General features: G+C 45.7%; 1 protein-coding gene across 2 annotated transcripts in view; it reads right to left on the bottom strand.

The window, feature by feature from the left end:
- Window positions 1-222: 222 nt before the first annotated feature.
- Window positions 223-13,348, bottom strand: part of LOC135911934 (uncharacterized) — a 111,210-nt gene continuing 98,084 nt past the window's right edge. The window contains exons 1-4 of one of the 2 annotated variants that reach the window (XM_065444284.2): window positions 5,576-5,733; window positions 5,296-5,490; window positions 3,151-3,312; window positions 223-2,619 (exon numbers count right to left, since the gene is read on the bottom strand). In XM_065444284.2, coding sequence (XP_065300356.1) covers window positions 2,178-2,619; window positions 3,151-3,312; window positions 5,296-5,303 — 612 coding nt within the window. In that variant the 5' untranslated portion in view covers window positions 5,304-5,490; window positions 5,576-5,733 and the 3' untranslated portion in view covers window positions 223-2,177. Of the gene's footprint in view, window positions 2,620-3,150; window positions 3,313-5,295; window positions 5,491-5,575; window positions 5,734-13,348 lie in introns of those variants that run through there. The other variant, XM_065444285.2, reaches the window with a different exon arrangement.

Here is a 13,348-nt window from a genome sequence, read left to right as displayed (position 1 = left end):
GGGCGGCTGCCTATTTTAGCTTAAAAATTAAGCTAAAGACTAAATATAACAGCGTGCTCAATGTATTATGCCTGTCTAGGCAGATTAGCAGAAAATAATATCCCGTCAAGTAAATACTCATTGAAAACAATTTTAACTGTATTTGTCCCCGCAACGTTTCCTCCGGAAGTACGCATGAAAGTGCCGCTTGTGTGTGTTTGTGACTTTTTTTTGACAAACTCATTGTCGTGCAACTTGCATTTTATTTTCATGTTCATGTTTAAAGTGTTGTTATAAAAGGGCCACTTTCAGCCTGGGTAAAACATTTTCTCGCGAATCGCTCACAATATGTAGTCTACCAAAACATGCCAGCTAACACGGTCGAAGTTACCTCTGGAGCTCTTCTAAGCTCTGTTCTTGTGCAGTTGCTCTTCTTAGTCTGCATTGATGACATCACAGCTAGCACGATTCCAATATAAAGCTCTTCGCGAGCGACTATACAGAAAAATCACTATTTACAGGGGCCACAATGCGCCCAAAAAAATCCCTCAACACTTCAGCTGTCTGGCACTCTAACTGGTATAGTCAATTCATGATATGAAAATTTGTCACCATGGCCATAACCAACAAAACAAGTCCATCTAGCATTACATATGAGATAAATGGTATAACGCTATCGAAAGTTGAACAAATACCTAGGCGTATATTACATTAACCTGTGACTTTAGGCGGAATAAACATATTTCAAATATCATTGCAGCAGTTTTCTGCTTTCTGCAGCTGACGGCAAGCGGCGAAACAAATTTATGCTTGCGTCGTCCAGGCAGGAGCTCGCATTCCCGTAAGAGCAGGCAAACATGCCCTTTTTTTTCTTGAAGACCAGGCAATTAACTGTGCCAAATGCTATACTAAGCAAGTCGAAGCCAAAATGCAATCGTTCTGCAAAATTTGAGCAAGAACAGTGCAGCGGTGAATGCAAAATCTTTTTTCGAACACGCGCAGCGAAATATTCAGGACCCTGTACATTGCTTTTCTGTTGTCCACTTTTTTCTTTACACATTGCTTGTAGATTACCATATGTCGCCGTACCTTTTCCGCGATGCATTGCCGAAGAGAAACAGGAAAGTATTGGTTGGAAAATCTGTCACAGCAGAGGGGAGTAGAGTACACGGAATCATAAAAAATTATGCTGGCTTACAAGCATAGTCCCTAAATTGCCATACTTGGCTCTTTCCTGTGCTTACAACAGGGTACAGGGTAAAAACAGGGTAAAAATTTAACATACACAGAATGCTGATATACAAAGATAAGGCACCTTGGTAACACCGTGGCCATTAGTGAGCCGATGAGGATAGCTATAGGGGCTTGTTGGTACGGCGTATCTTATTTTGTTGTAGCGCAAGCTGAACAAGGACGACACAAAGGCACATGTGACACACATAGCGCTAACTTTCAACAACAGATTTATTACCCGTTCTCGTCGCTATATATAAAGTCTCGAAACATCTACAGCACGTGTAAAATTTCGGTAAATATTAGCAAAAAAAATTCCCAGGTTCCCAGTTTACTTTTTTGTGAATATTTACCGAAAGTTTACACGTGCTGTATGACGCTTTGAGAACGACGAGAACAGGATAGCGACGAGAACGGGAAATAAATCTGTTGTTGAAAGTTAGCGCTGTGTGTGTCAGATGTGCCTTTCTGTGGTCCTTGTTCAGCTTGCGCTACAACAAAATAAGTCATAAGTAACCCATTGCTGCAAGAAGATAAAAAAAAGCGCTGAATTGAAAACTGCCGCCTGGATATCATTGACATATTTAGAGGGCTAAAAATTTGTTTCTCTTCCACTAATGGCGTGTCAGTGGGTCGGGCGCGCACAGGCTGCCAATCGAGGCGTCAGTAATCATGTAAAACACACACGATTACACTGTAGTAAAATAATTAACAAATTTAAAAGTGAAAAAGGGTGTAAATGCGTCTATAACTCACACCCTTAGGGTGTGATTTATATACCTGGCACCCTAAGGGTGAGTTATACACACATTTACACCCTTTTTCACTTTTAAGCGTATCAATTATTTTACAGTGTAGCCGTGTTGCTCAGCTCTATGCAAGGCCAATCCTGGTCATTTTGTTCTGGCATGGAAGCGGAGCTCGCCATTTCACCGAACTACGCAGCGTCAACCGCCATAGGAGCGTCAAGCGGCAGCCACATCGCGGGTCGCTGTCGGCACCGGCTGCTCATCCACAACTAGCTGGTCGTCCTCGTCTTCGTAAAACACGACGTTCGGCACTACCTGGTCCTCTTCCGTCGGAGGTTCTACATTCCTCAGGCTCCGGTTAGCTAGCGCTAGACTTGGCCGGGACGCGTCGTTCTCCTGCGAGCGGCGCCGGCGATGAATCCCTGAAGCGGCGGTTGGCACTGTGTCCGTCCCTCGTTGAGTTCGCTTCGTGTCGGAGGGCTTGTTACCCTGATCTAGCCTCTCGGAGGAGTTTTGACTGGAGCCCGAAGACGAGCCGGCCTCCCTCCAATCGCGCTCGGATATCCAGCCGGGCAGCCGGGACTCAGCAGCCTTGGATGACAGCCGCGTCCGCGGCGGCTTGGGTTTGCCGCTGCCAGCTCCCTGCTCGGAGCACAGCCTGTGGCGAAATGCAAGCAACATATATTTTTTTCATGACCCAGTGAAAGCCGCACGCGTAATGACGCTCTTACTTCTACAACGAAATGTATAAACGTAAACAGCTATCTCTTTGACCGGGAACACCGGAACACCCGCCACTCGATATGCAGCCACAACGTTCTGGTGAGCGGCTGGTTGACGCTCGTAGTCTTCAGCCTTCGAGGAGGCGCCAATGCGCTGCCTGTTCCCGCTCACCCATCTTCTAGTACATGCTGCTGCCAGATCGAAAGTTAACGCGCATGATTATGAAAGCGCGTGCCAATTTCGTTATTTCCTAACACCCCGCGTATTGACCATAATCCACGACGCGCCAACGCGATTAGGTAGTGGGTCCATTCAAGCCGCTAAAGCTTCAAATTACCAGAGTGATACGCTTGCTTAAAGCGGCACACCGCTTCCGGTTGTGTCACGGCATGAGTACAGCGCTAAACGGACGCAAAATAAGTAACGAAGGCAGTTTTTTTCTTTTTTTCTGTAATCGGAAACTAACCTTTTGGCGGAGCTCTCACTGAGCGTTGTGGGTGAGGAACAGCCGGCCACGTAGCGGCTCCGCTTCGAGACCAGCGGTGACTCGGCTGGCCTAGTTGACGGTTGCTTGCCCGGCGGGGATGGATTCTCTTCAATGCCGCCTTGCGAGCCGGACAGCCTGCGTCTAAGAACGACGTCAATACATCCTGTATCTGCACATGACGCTGCAAGGGTCAAGTGTTTAATGGAATCGTGCCAATAAAAAAATTGAATTCTACGGGTTTACGTGCTCAAACTTTAATCTGAGTACCGGGCACGCCAAACTTTCTTGTAAAAACGAACACGTTTCATGTAATGTTGCTAAGCGAAAGGAAGTGAAGAGGGCCGTATTTTTTCAGACTGTTGCCTCGAACTTGCTTCCTGATGCCGGCTGAGCCGTAGGAAAGCGGAGATGAGACAGCGAGAAGAAGATATTATTTGAAAAACAAGTCCCACCACCTAGCATGCTTTATTGAAGGTGCGGTTTCAATAAGGCCACCAATGCTCTAGCTTAACGGTTATGGTGTTGGGCTTCAGAGCTGAAGGCTGGGCCTTCTGTCCCAGCCGTAGGGGCCGCAGTATTTTAAATGCGAATCACTATTTGGTCTCATTCCAGGTACTTTGCGTGAGGTCGTAAGGTGCTTCCTATCTCGCCACAGCTCGGACCTCTGTAAAGGAAACAATTGCATGACTGCCCGTGGAGTGGAGGCTCGGCTTTAGAGACACAGTAGCACAATTGTCAAACCACTATAGGCCATGATCTCATACACACTACTCTCGTGCAAAAGTCGACTGGCTCTCCGAGATGTTTTGGCGAGGGCACCATGTGACAGTTTATCATGTTCTCTCGACACCACAGCTCCCGCTTTCAGAAATGGTGTTAGATCGCACCCCCGTCTAGTCGATCGGCCCACATTGCGTGGTACTTCCTCGCAGCAACTAACGCTAGGCAGAAACTGTGTCGTCGTATAGCTTTTATGGTCGCCCCAAGTCGGACAGCTTACAACGTTTCATCGCCGAAATGTGAATGCGATTGTCGTTTTAATATACGCCGCCGGAAATAGTATCGCTGTATAACACTTAGTCACTGATGACGTCCCAATTTCATTCACTTACGCTCCCCTAGTACACATATATGTAGGACGCGTCGAACAATCAGCATGTCGTAAGCTTGTGCAGAAAGGCCGGAACAGAAATCATACCGGCGGCGCCACGGGATCGTCGTCACCATCGACTCGCGGCTGTCCTCACACACACGTTCGTTACAGATACATAGGGCTTCATCTAACGCAAACCCGTTGATCCACCTTTGATAACACTGTGCGTAATGCTAAACAATGCAGGGTTAGTAGCTACCAGTAAAGTGCTTCGTATAACATCGAGTTGTACGAGGTATGGAATCTGCTGCCTTTGTTTTAAAAAATCCTATAAGCGTGCTATGTTAATACGGGCGTTTAACTTCAAGTTGGCTTGTTTGCCGACATGTACAGTCAACAGGAAAAGATTGTGGGATGCGCGAGCGCGTGGCAAAGCGACCCTCCTCACCTTCAAGCTGTGAACCCTTAATGTCGAGACCGACGCCTGCACGCATGCGCGTCCCTCCGAGACGGCAAGCGTGCACGTTTCCGCGCTTCCTCTTTGCGCGTCGGCAATATTCGAATGTAGACGCGCGGTAGCACTCCTGCGATATGCGCTATGAAAGAAACCTTAGTGTTACAAGTGTTAAAGTGTAAGTGTTACGAAAAAAACCTTAAAAGGCATCAACCAAATGCAATTATTTCCGCTTCTCAAATGAACACCGCATATCACAAATACAGTTTCCCCAGCCTGTATGCACCACACAAACTTTGTTTGAACACTGCTGGCGAGGCGCGCCACACAGCTGTAATATTAGACTAGGCTTACGCAAAATAAATTTTTCCTAGTGCATTCTAATGAGCTTAGGTAGCATGAAGCAAGCTGCTGCGCACGTCAAGCATCGTAGGGTTTCTGCAGAACGTGCACCACGCAGTAATACCAAACGGAGCTGGTTAAAACACAAATTAACGGTCCGTGTTACGACCCCCTTACAGGACACAACGTTAACAACCCCTGAACGTCCCGCCCATTTCTTTGCGAGAAGACTTACTTGCTCATAGGACGGCCGTGTTATTTCTTACGCAGGGGCCCTTTTTTGTCAGTGTTGGGCTGCGATGACACCAACAGCCCTAGCAGTGTAGTTCAGGGCTGCAGCCACGGTCGAGCTGTACCGGTACTTGAGTTGCGTCGCTGCTCGTTCAGGCACATTAGCCGGCCACTTGAGTGGCTCGAATGTTCAATAAATCTGCGTGCGCACCACCAACAGACATTAGTGGCCGCTTTGCGTAGCAACGGCCAGCGACTACATCGTAAACAGAATCGGGACTCACTTAGCTGATTAGTGTCCGCTTCAATCCGGCAGACTCGGTTCGCAAAAGTTTGCCTCTTGACACCCCTTTTCTTGCCCTCTAAGTTTCATTTACACGTTGCAGATTCCTACGTTCATGGTAATCGCAGGCGCTATGACACCACCGCGATGAAAAAGTAGTGTGCGCCGCAGTCACAACGCGTGGCTTCTTGTACTGCGTCACGTTGTCGCAAGATGAAAAGGCACGTGACTAAGCCCAAAGCGTGAGGGTTCGATTGGGAGAAAAAGTTCAAAGGAGGTTCAATCTCTTGTCAAAGTTGGTTGGTATATAGATATACACATTCTCTACATTCCTCGCGTGTTGCTGCAGCTCGAAAGTGCTACATGTTTTCACTTCCCAGAGATATTCAACGAAATATTCACGAGATATTCAACGTCATCTTGACCACGCCCATAGGCCAAAACGGGTGATCCCTCAGCGTCTCATTGCGTCATTCATTCTTGGAGTAGTCGCCAACGTCAACGTTCAGGAGTATCGCCGTGTTCGACCGAAGGTTGGTAGACGGTTTTGCCAGGTGGGCAGGCAGCCTGCGCAGGCACTGCGCAGGCAGCCAGCAACGTGCTTTTTGAAAGAATTTCATGCACCTTCAAAGTCATAACGTCATGCATGCAATAAGGGATCCAATGTCTACGGTTATTGTTGATTTTTAGGATGCGCACATTTGCTTAAGCTGTGAAGTCACTTATACAAAACTAAACTGGACAGTTATCATTGCTTTAAACAAAAGAGCGTTTCATGCATAGCTGGCAATGACACAAAGGCTAGAAAGATTTCTCTCGCTATCGGTATTCACAAACATAAAAAGTCACTCGTCACACATGATAAGAATATGTAGGCATGTGCATGTAATTTTATGCATTAACTCTCATATCTTTATGACACAAAATATGACGTAACTATGCACTGAAAGATCCCGCAGGTCTTAACTTAGTTACCGCCAAATGAGCGGAGGGACATGTTTCGCCAACCAGCGTTCACAGCGCACTTCTTGCTGTCGCGACAAAACTATGGTATGTCGCATTATGGAAGCAGAAAGATATACCACTGCCGTTCCCGCTTATGCAGCGATCGAGTGGTCTTAGCTCTACAAACATGAACCCTCTTGAGATAACAACTCCTCGTAATTTCAACCAAGCATGTAAGTCAATTTATTTCTCTCTCCAAGACCTGCCAAATGGAAGTGTATGTTGAAAGACGTGGTTTGAGATTGTGTTAATTATACCTTCAAAAGGTGTATCCACGGATTATCAGCATACACACACACACAAACACACACACACACACACACACATATATATATATATATATATATATATATATATATATATATATATATATATATATATATATATATATATATATATATATATAGCTGGGCTTTCGTCTAAATTCAGTACGCCGGACCAGACGTAATGTAAGCAGGAACGATACGATACGATACGATACCCGCCTTCGTCAGAGTACAGTAACACATAAACAACTCATACACAGCTTTAGAAGCACCGTATCAAAAGCAGAGGGTGCACTAACTGCGCTGACTAGAACTTGCGCTGCGCATCATAAATCGCTATCAATGTGACACGCGTTTTGGAATACAAAAATTAAATGCAGATGTGTTCAGGATATCACATATAGAAACACGACTCTCAGGTAAATGCCAGCGGTTACCTTGATTATCCGTAGTGAAAACAAAATGATGTACATATGCAGATACAAAGGCGTGATATTTAGCACATGGCATCTCTAAGTGCAACCTCCAATTATCTAAAAAGTGAGGTGTTAAGCGTACAACTTCTAGCCACGTACGCCAAAAAGCCACATGTAAGAAGAAAAAAAGCTTTCAAATCATAGATGTACACTGTGTGGGCAGCGTATATTTGTGCTCAATCTAAAGTTAGACAGGTTGGTTTTCCTTTGCTTTCATTTATTCCGGACGAGACAGTGTTAAATTTATGAATAGGGTAAGATTCGCGAAGCTTACGGTTATGGCTGGTGCGGAATCCAGATTCGAGTATGGTTACTTTGAGATTGTTAAATAAGTGGCCCGGCATGTTAACATGTTTTGACAGTTGAAAGTATGATGGGGATTTCGCATGCGATCTCTGATTGTTAAAACTGATCCTGAAAGGTGTTTCAGTCTGGCCTATGTATTGTGGCAAGTACCGCACTCGAGCAAGTACACTGCGTTACATGAATCACAGTTGAAACTGCCTTTAACTGTGAGCATGAACTGGCCGGCTGCGCTGGTGGCAGTCAATGTAGGTGTTATATGCGGGCAGACTTTGCAACGTGGTTTATTGCAGCGGCTGCAACCGGTCGGGTTCGAAGTGGCAATTTTTGAAGATGTTAACACGTCACCTAGGTTTTCGAACGCCTATACACGACACGAGGTGGCTAAGGAAAAACGGCCTTTAGCCTTTCGCTTTTTATTCAAATATTGTAGTGTTTGCGGAGTATGCCTGAGACCTTAGGGTTGAGGGGCGGAATGTGTATCAAATAAGCCGACTGCGAGCCACTGGGCTTGTTTCTGCTCTTTAGAAAGTCTATCCGGTCGTGTCCTGCTGCTCGGTGTATCGCTTCAGCGGTCACCTTTTCTGGATATTTACGGTTGAGAAGTTTCTTTTTTGAGTTTCTGGCAACAATAATTAAAACCGTCTTCTTCGGAACATACGCGCTTAAAGCGCCGTGCCTGGCTATATGGAATCGCTGTCTTGCAATGACGCACGTAGCTGCTTTCAAAATGAAGAAATTGATGATTATCAGTTGGCTTTTTGTAGAGTTTTCTGATTAGGCGTCCGTCGGAAATTGTAATAGTGACGTCAAGGAAGTCTATAGACGATGGTGAGTAATGATGTGTGCATATTATAGCGGGGTGTGCCTTATTGAATGCCACGATAAAGTTTAAGAGTTTAGTATCGCTATGTGTCCAAATACAAAATATATGATCGATATAGCGTTTAAAGTAGATAGGTTTTAGTCGTACACTCTTAAGGAACGCGTCTTCGAGCACTCCCATGAAGACGTTTGCATAGTTAGGGACTATTTTCGTTCGCATCGATGTTCCACTAATTTGTACATAGTGAGAATAATTGAATTCGAAGTTGTTAAGCGCGAGAATTAACTTCAGCAGAACCTCGAGGGTTGCGTGTGTGTGTGTGCGTGTGTTTCTCCTCTTAGCTGCATTGGACCGGCCATTAGTCACTTTAGGCTATCGGTCCAAATAATCTTTGTTCATACATTTTTGTTGGTCTTGAAAAATAAAATGCTATTGATCGAGTTATTGGTCAATATTCATTCCCGCTCATTCCTTTTAAGCAGTGGGATTATTTTTGCGAGTTTACAGTCAGGAGGTATCCATGCGTTCATAGGGGAATAATTAACTGAAAGGCGATGGTACAGCAAGCAAACCTTTCTTTTTCTTGCTCGTTTTCTTAGGGTCGGTTTTTTTTTTACCGCAGATTTAAATTCTTCAAAGGGACCTATTTCGAAATAAATTAACATAACTTTTCTAGGGTAACTTAAAGTGAGATAAAAATATTTTGCATTAGCAAGGAAATATACTTATAAGAATTTGATGCATTCTTATACACAGTTCAAAGCTTAGAATATTGACACGTGTACTTATCTTTATCGGGCGACCACGTTTGGCCGCCTAACAAATGTTATCGTGCAGCGCAGGACGCGCCTGCATGTAGAAGAAGTTTCTGGAATGTTATCGATGGTTCCCTCCACTGTCTTTCACCGCAACTTGTGTAATCTGATTGCATGTATGCGCGACGCGAATAGTGCAGAACTTTGTGGAAGGCACGCGGGTCCTATGGGCTAATCTGGAACATTCGACAACTGATCTATAAAAGCCGACGCGCTTGACCCGCTGATCAGATTTTCGACGATCGCCGACCGTGTTCGGCGCTATCGTTGTGCTATAAGTGTAGCCTGTTTTGTGGGCACAGGTTCGCCCAATAAAGGTTAGTTTTGTCTTTCACAGTATTGCTGCTGTGTTCTTAACGTCACCACCACGTGACAATATGCGCACACGAGAATACTTCGCAAGTCTCAAACGAGCCTGCTCTAACACTAATATATACGTCCATTGCCTAATTGAACTGCGTAGGTGAGTGCACTCAAGAAAACTGTGTGGTTTTGTGCCATTCAAAAAAGAAAAACGTGTGGCAAACTTCCGCTAATCTTGATCTTAGCGCCAACCAGATGCGATTAGTTTTAGCGAGTCTCCAAAAAAGGAGACGCCTGCACGGCGGCATCCTTCGTGTACGGGCACCCCTGTGAGCAACAAACGAGCGAATAACAGATAGTCTCGCTTTGAGCGATTAGTAACGAGATAGCCATCGGTTTTGCGAGTGCAGAAGCCGAAACCGCCCGCGGAACAAAACCCAAATTGCCGCCCTCCCGCGGGCGCCAATGCGCGCGCCGGAGCAATCGAACCATGCGACGAAAACCGAGAGATGGAGCCGCGAGAAAAAAGTTCCTTGTATTCCCGCATAGTGGTAGCACATACCAGGAAAGAAAAAGTTAATTGGCGCGCTTTTTAAACGTACACATGCATGGCGCCGTAAAAATACGGCTTCGACCATTTTGGACTTGTTCGTGGCGCCGTATATTTACGTCATCGACCCTTGAAAGCGTTAACATTATTACGTCATTAGAGCTTCTCCAAATTACTCCACTCGTTTTACAAGTTCGGCTTATGATCAAATCGTTACTCTAACCGCAAAAAAATGCTTGAAGTTCCACCTCTTAACTGATATCTCGATCACAAGATATATCACATCGTATTGATCACCTTCGCGGTGTACGCATCAAATCTAGTCACACCAACTTTAATGAAATTATGGGGTTTCTGATTATGATAAAACCAGTTTCTGATTATGAGGCACGCCGTAGTGGAGGACTCCGGAAATTTCGACCTCCTAGGGTTCTTTAATGTGCACCTAAATCTATGTACACGGGTGTTTTCGCATTTCGCCCCCATCTAAATGCGGCCGCCGTGGCCGGGATTCGATCCCGCGACCTTGTGCTCAGCAGCCTAACATCATAGCCACTGAGCAACCACGGCGGGTGCCCAAACTTTCTTGCACTGCTTTTTTTTTTGCCACGCGCATCCCTCGGATACAATCACCTTCGCACAGAAATTTCCAATAATACCAATATTCGCAAGTTTCATGCAACGTTAACTAGGGCACGTTGTGAAACCTGAATGTACTATTTACTGACTACCCTCGTTATTATTTCTTTACGATATCAAGTAATGATACAAAACTTTAAAGTTGCGTTCCTGGTGCACACGCACCTTTTCTTTTTACAGCGAAGCTGTGATGGCTAGCCGATTCATCCGTCCGTCCGTCGCCTGTACGCCGAAAACTCCTCCGGCGCAACCCCATGCGGATGCACGGAAAACAAAAGTGAAAGAAAGGCGCGCGAACGACTGCGCCAGTAGTGATGTGCGTGCTCCTGAGGAGCAGGTAGCTTTCGATCAGCAAAGCCGCGAGCAGAAGCGGGAGCGAGCTCGTCTACGCCGTGCCGATGCTGCAGCCCGGGCACAAGAACAGGTTCATGGAGCCTAGCGCAAGTACCAACTGCGTACCGAGGATCCGACAACCTACCAAGACATCGTTTAATGAACCGTCGGGGTTACCCTAGTGGTAAACAACCGGACCGCACCTTTCAGCTTCGGTGGTTAACCATCTGTACGGGGTGCTTGGGTGGTTATTTTATTTATTTATTTATTTATTTATTTATTTATTTATTTATTTATTTATTTATTTATTTATTTATTTATTATGCGAAGCATAGAGTTTCTCACTACATTACCTAGAGGGAAATCTGGCGCTGCTGCGCTGTGGTATGCATGGGAATGCCGGTATATTGTGACTTCGGATTGGCATCGTTCTCGTAGAGACAGGACACCTTGAAGACGCGCTTGGCAAGTACCGTTCCGTCTGTCACAATGATTCATTTTCTACTAGAACAGCACGTGAAGAGCTGTTTTAGCTTTATTATTACGCGAAAACATGTTTTGTTTAACTATGAGAACTTGTTATTGTGTGTACGACTACATGTTACGTAAAAAGTATCAGCTGGCCGCTAAAATTGGAGGACAGACGACAAGGTTCGCGCTCGCTTTGAAACAGTTGGTCGTCTGTTCTTGCTTTTCTTCGCTTGGTCATGCATCGTGGGTGAGTAAAGATGTAATATGCGTGAATGGAAACATTTTATGAAGATTTTATTTTGAGAACGCGTTATTTGCGGAGCCATATCCACGTTTTAGACGAAGCCTCTTACAACACCAGCCAACACGAGCCTCGCAGACAGATATACCGTCATTCCCATGACGGCACGGTGCCCCCTTAAGAAACTCCCATAGACGGTGGCGCCAGATTACCCTCTAGGTGTTATAGTGAGAAACTCTATGATGCGAAGCATATTACGAGAGCTCAACCCAGCTCCTCAGGCGCGGCGGTGTCGCCATGAAACCAAGTGACACCGTGACGTCACGACAGAGGAGAAGTGGCTTTGGCTCAACTCTTGCAAGACGGGCTGGGTGGGAATCGAACCAGGGTCTCCGGAGTGTGGGACGGAGACGCTACCACTGAGCCACGAGTACGATGCTTCAAAGCGGTACAAAAGCGCCTCTAGTGAATGCGGTGTTGCCTTAGAAACGAGCTGTTTCTAAGGCGTGCGTCTCTTGCTCAGGCGCACATTTCGTTGCCGCGCCGAACGCTGCTTTGCTCGACGCTCACCGCGTCCAATGCGGGGCGCGTAGTCGCTGCCCTGTAGCCCATTGTCTTACACCCCTTGGCGGGTCGACGGGAACGCTGTCGCGTTCCACTCTTGAAGGCGAAGCAGTAACGCATGAGTTGTTTCTTCATCTAGCCAAACCAAATATAGCCAAGCAACAGCAGTTCACCTGGCTAAACAGTGGTTCAACAACTAAAATAAAGGCTAGTATGCTTCGCATCCTGGGCTTAACCTTACCTAAGCCACAGCCATTTTTTATTTATTTATTTATTTATTTGTTTTGTATTTGAAGCGTTACCCATCGGAAATTTATTAGAAATAGATTCACCTACCACTGTAGAGCTCATAACATTGTATTGTTTGCACGGTATTGTGGGTAACAACTTTTGACGCTGGCTTCCTTCCTTCGGGACACGGGGTAGTTTCCGTGCAACCCTTGCACACAACAGTTGAATGACGCGACCCTCTGCCACGTTTCCCAAAGCCGAGGATGCATGACATGTGATGTAAACTGGCACGCGTGACGTCACACCGAAAGCAAGCAGGTTTTCAGTTATTTTATTTATTTATTTATTTATTTACTTATTTATTTATTTATTTATGATACCCTCAGGGCCAAAGGCATTATACAGGGGAGTGGTGTTAATATACAAGCAAAACGTACAAGAAAAATACAATATTCGCTCATTATACTATAGCTATATCATTGGAAAAATTACGTAAAATATTAGCACAATAATCTAGGACGTGGTGACCGGGTTGCATCGGCGCATCCATTCCATGGTCGGAAGGATATTCGTTGTGAAGTAGCTGCATACAGACGCGGTGCTCTCGTGTTTCGAATTGTCACGGTGAACCCATGCGTAATTACTGCGCTTAGCTATCTTCCAGTGAAAGGTCCCTTTAGCGCTCACGCAAATCTGTAGAAGTAACTGTTTGGCTGTCTGTGAAAGACGTGTTGTCGTGAACTGTGTTGCA

This window comes from Dermacentor albipictus, chromosome 9, assembly GCF_038994185.2.
Source record: "Dermacentor albipictus isolate Rhodes 1998 colony chromosome 9, USDA_Dalb.pri_finalv2, whole genome shotgun sequence".
Classification (NCBI taxonomy): Eukaryota; Metazoa; Arthropoda; class Arachnida; order Ixodida; family Ixodidae; genus Dermacentor; species Dermacentor albipictus.
This window is presented reverse-complemented; position numbering and strand designations above follow the sequence as displayed.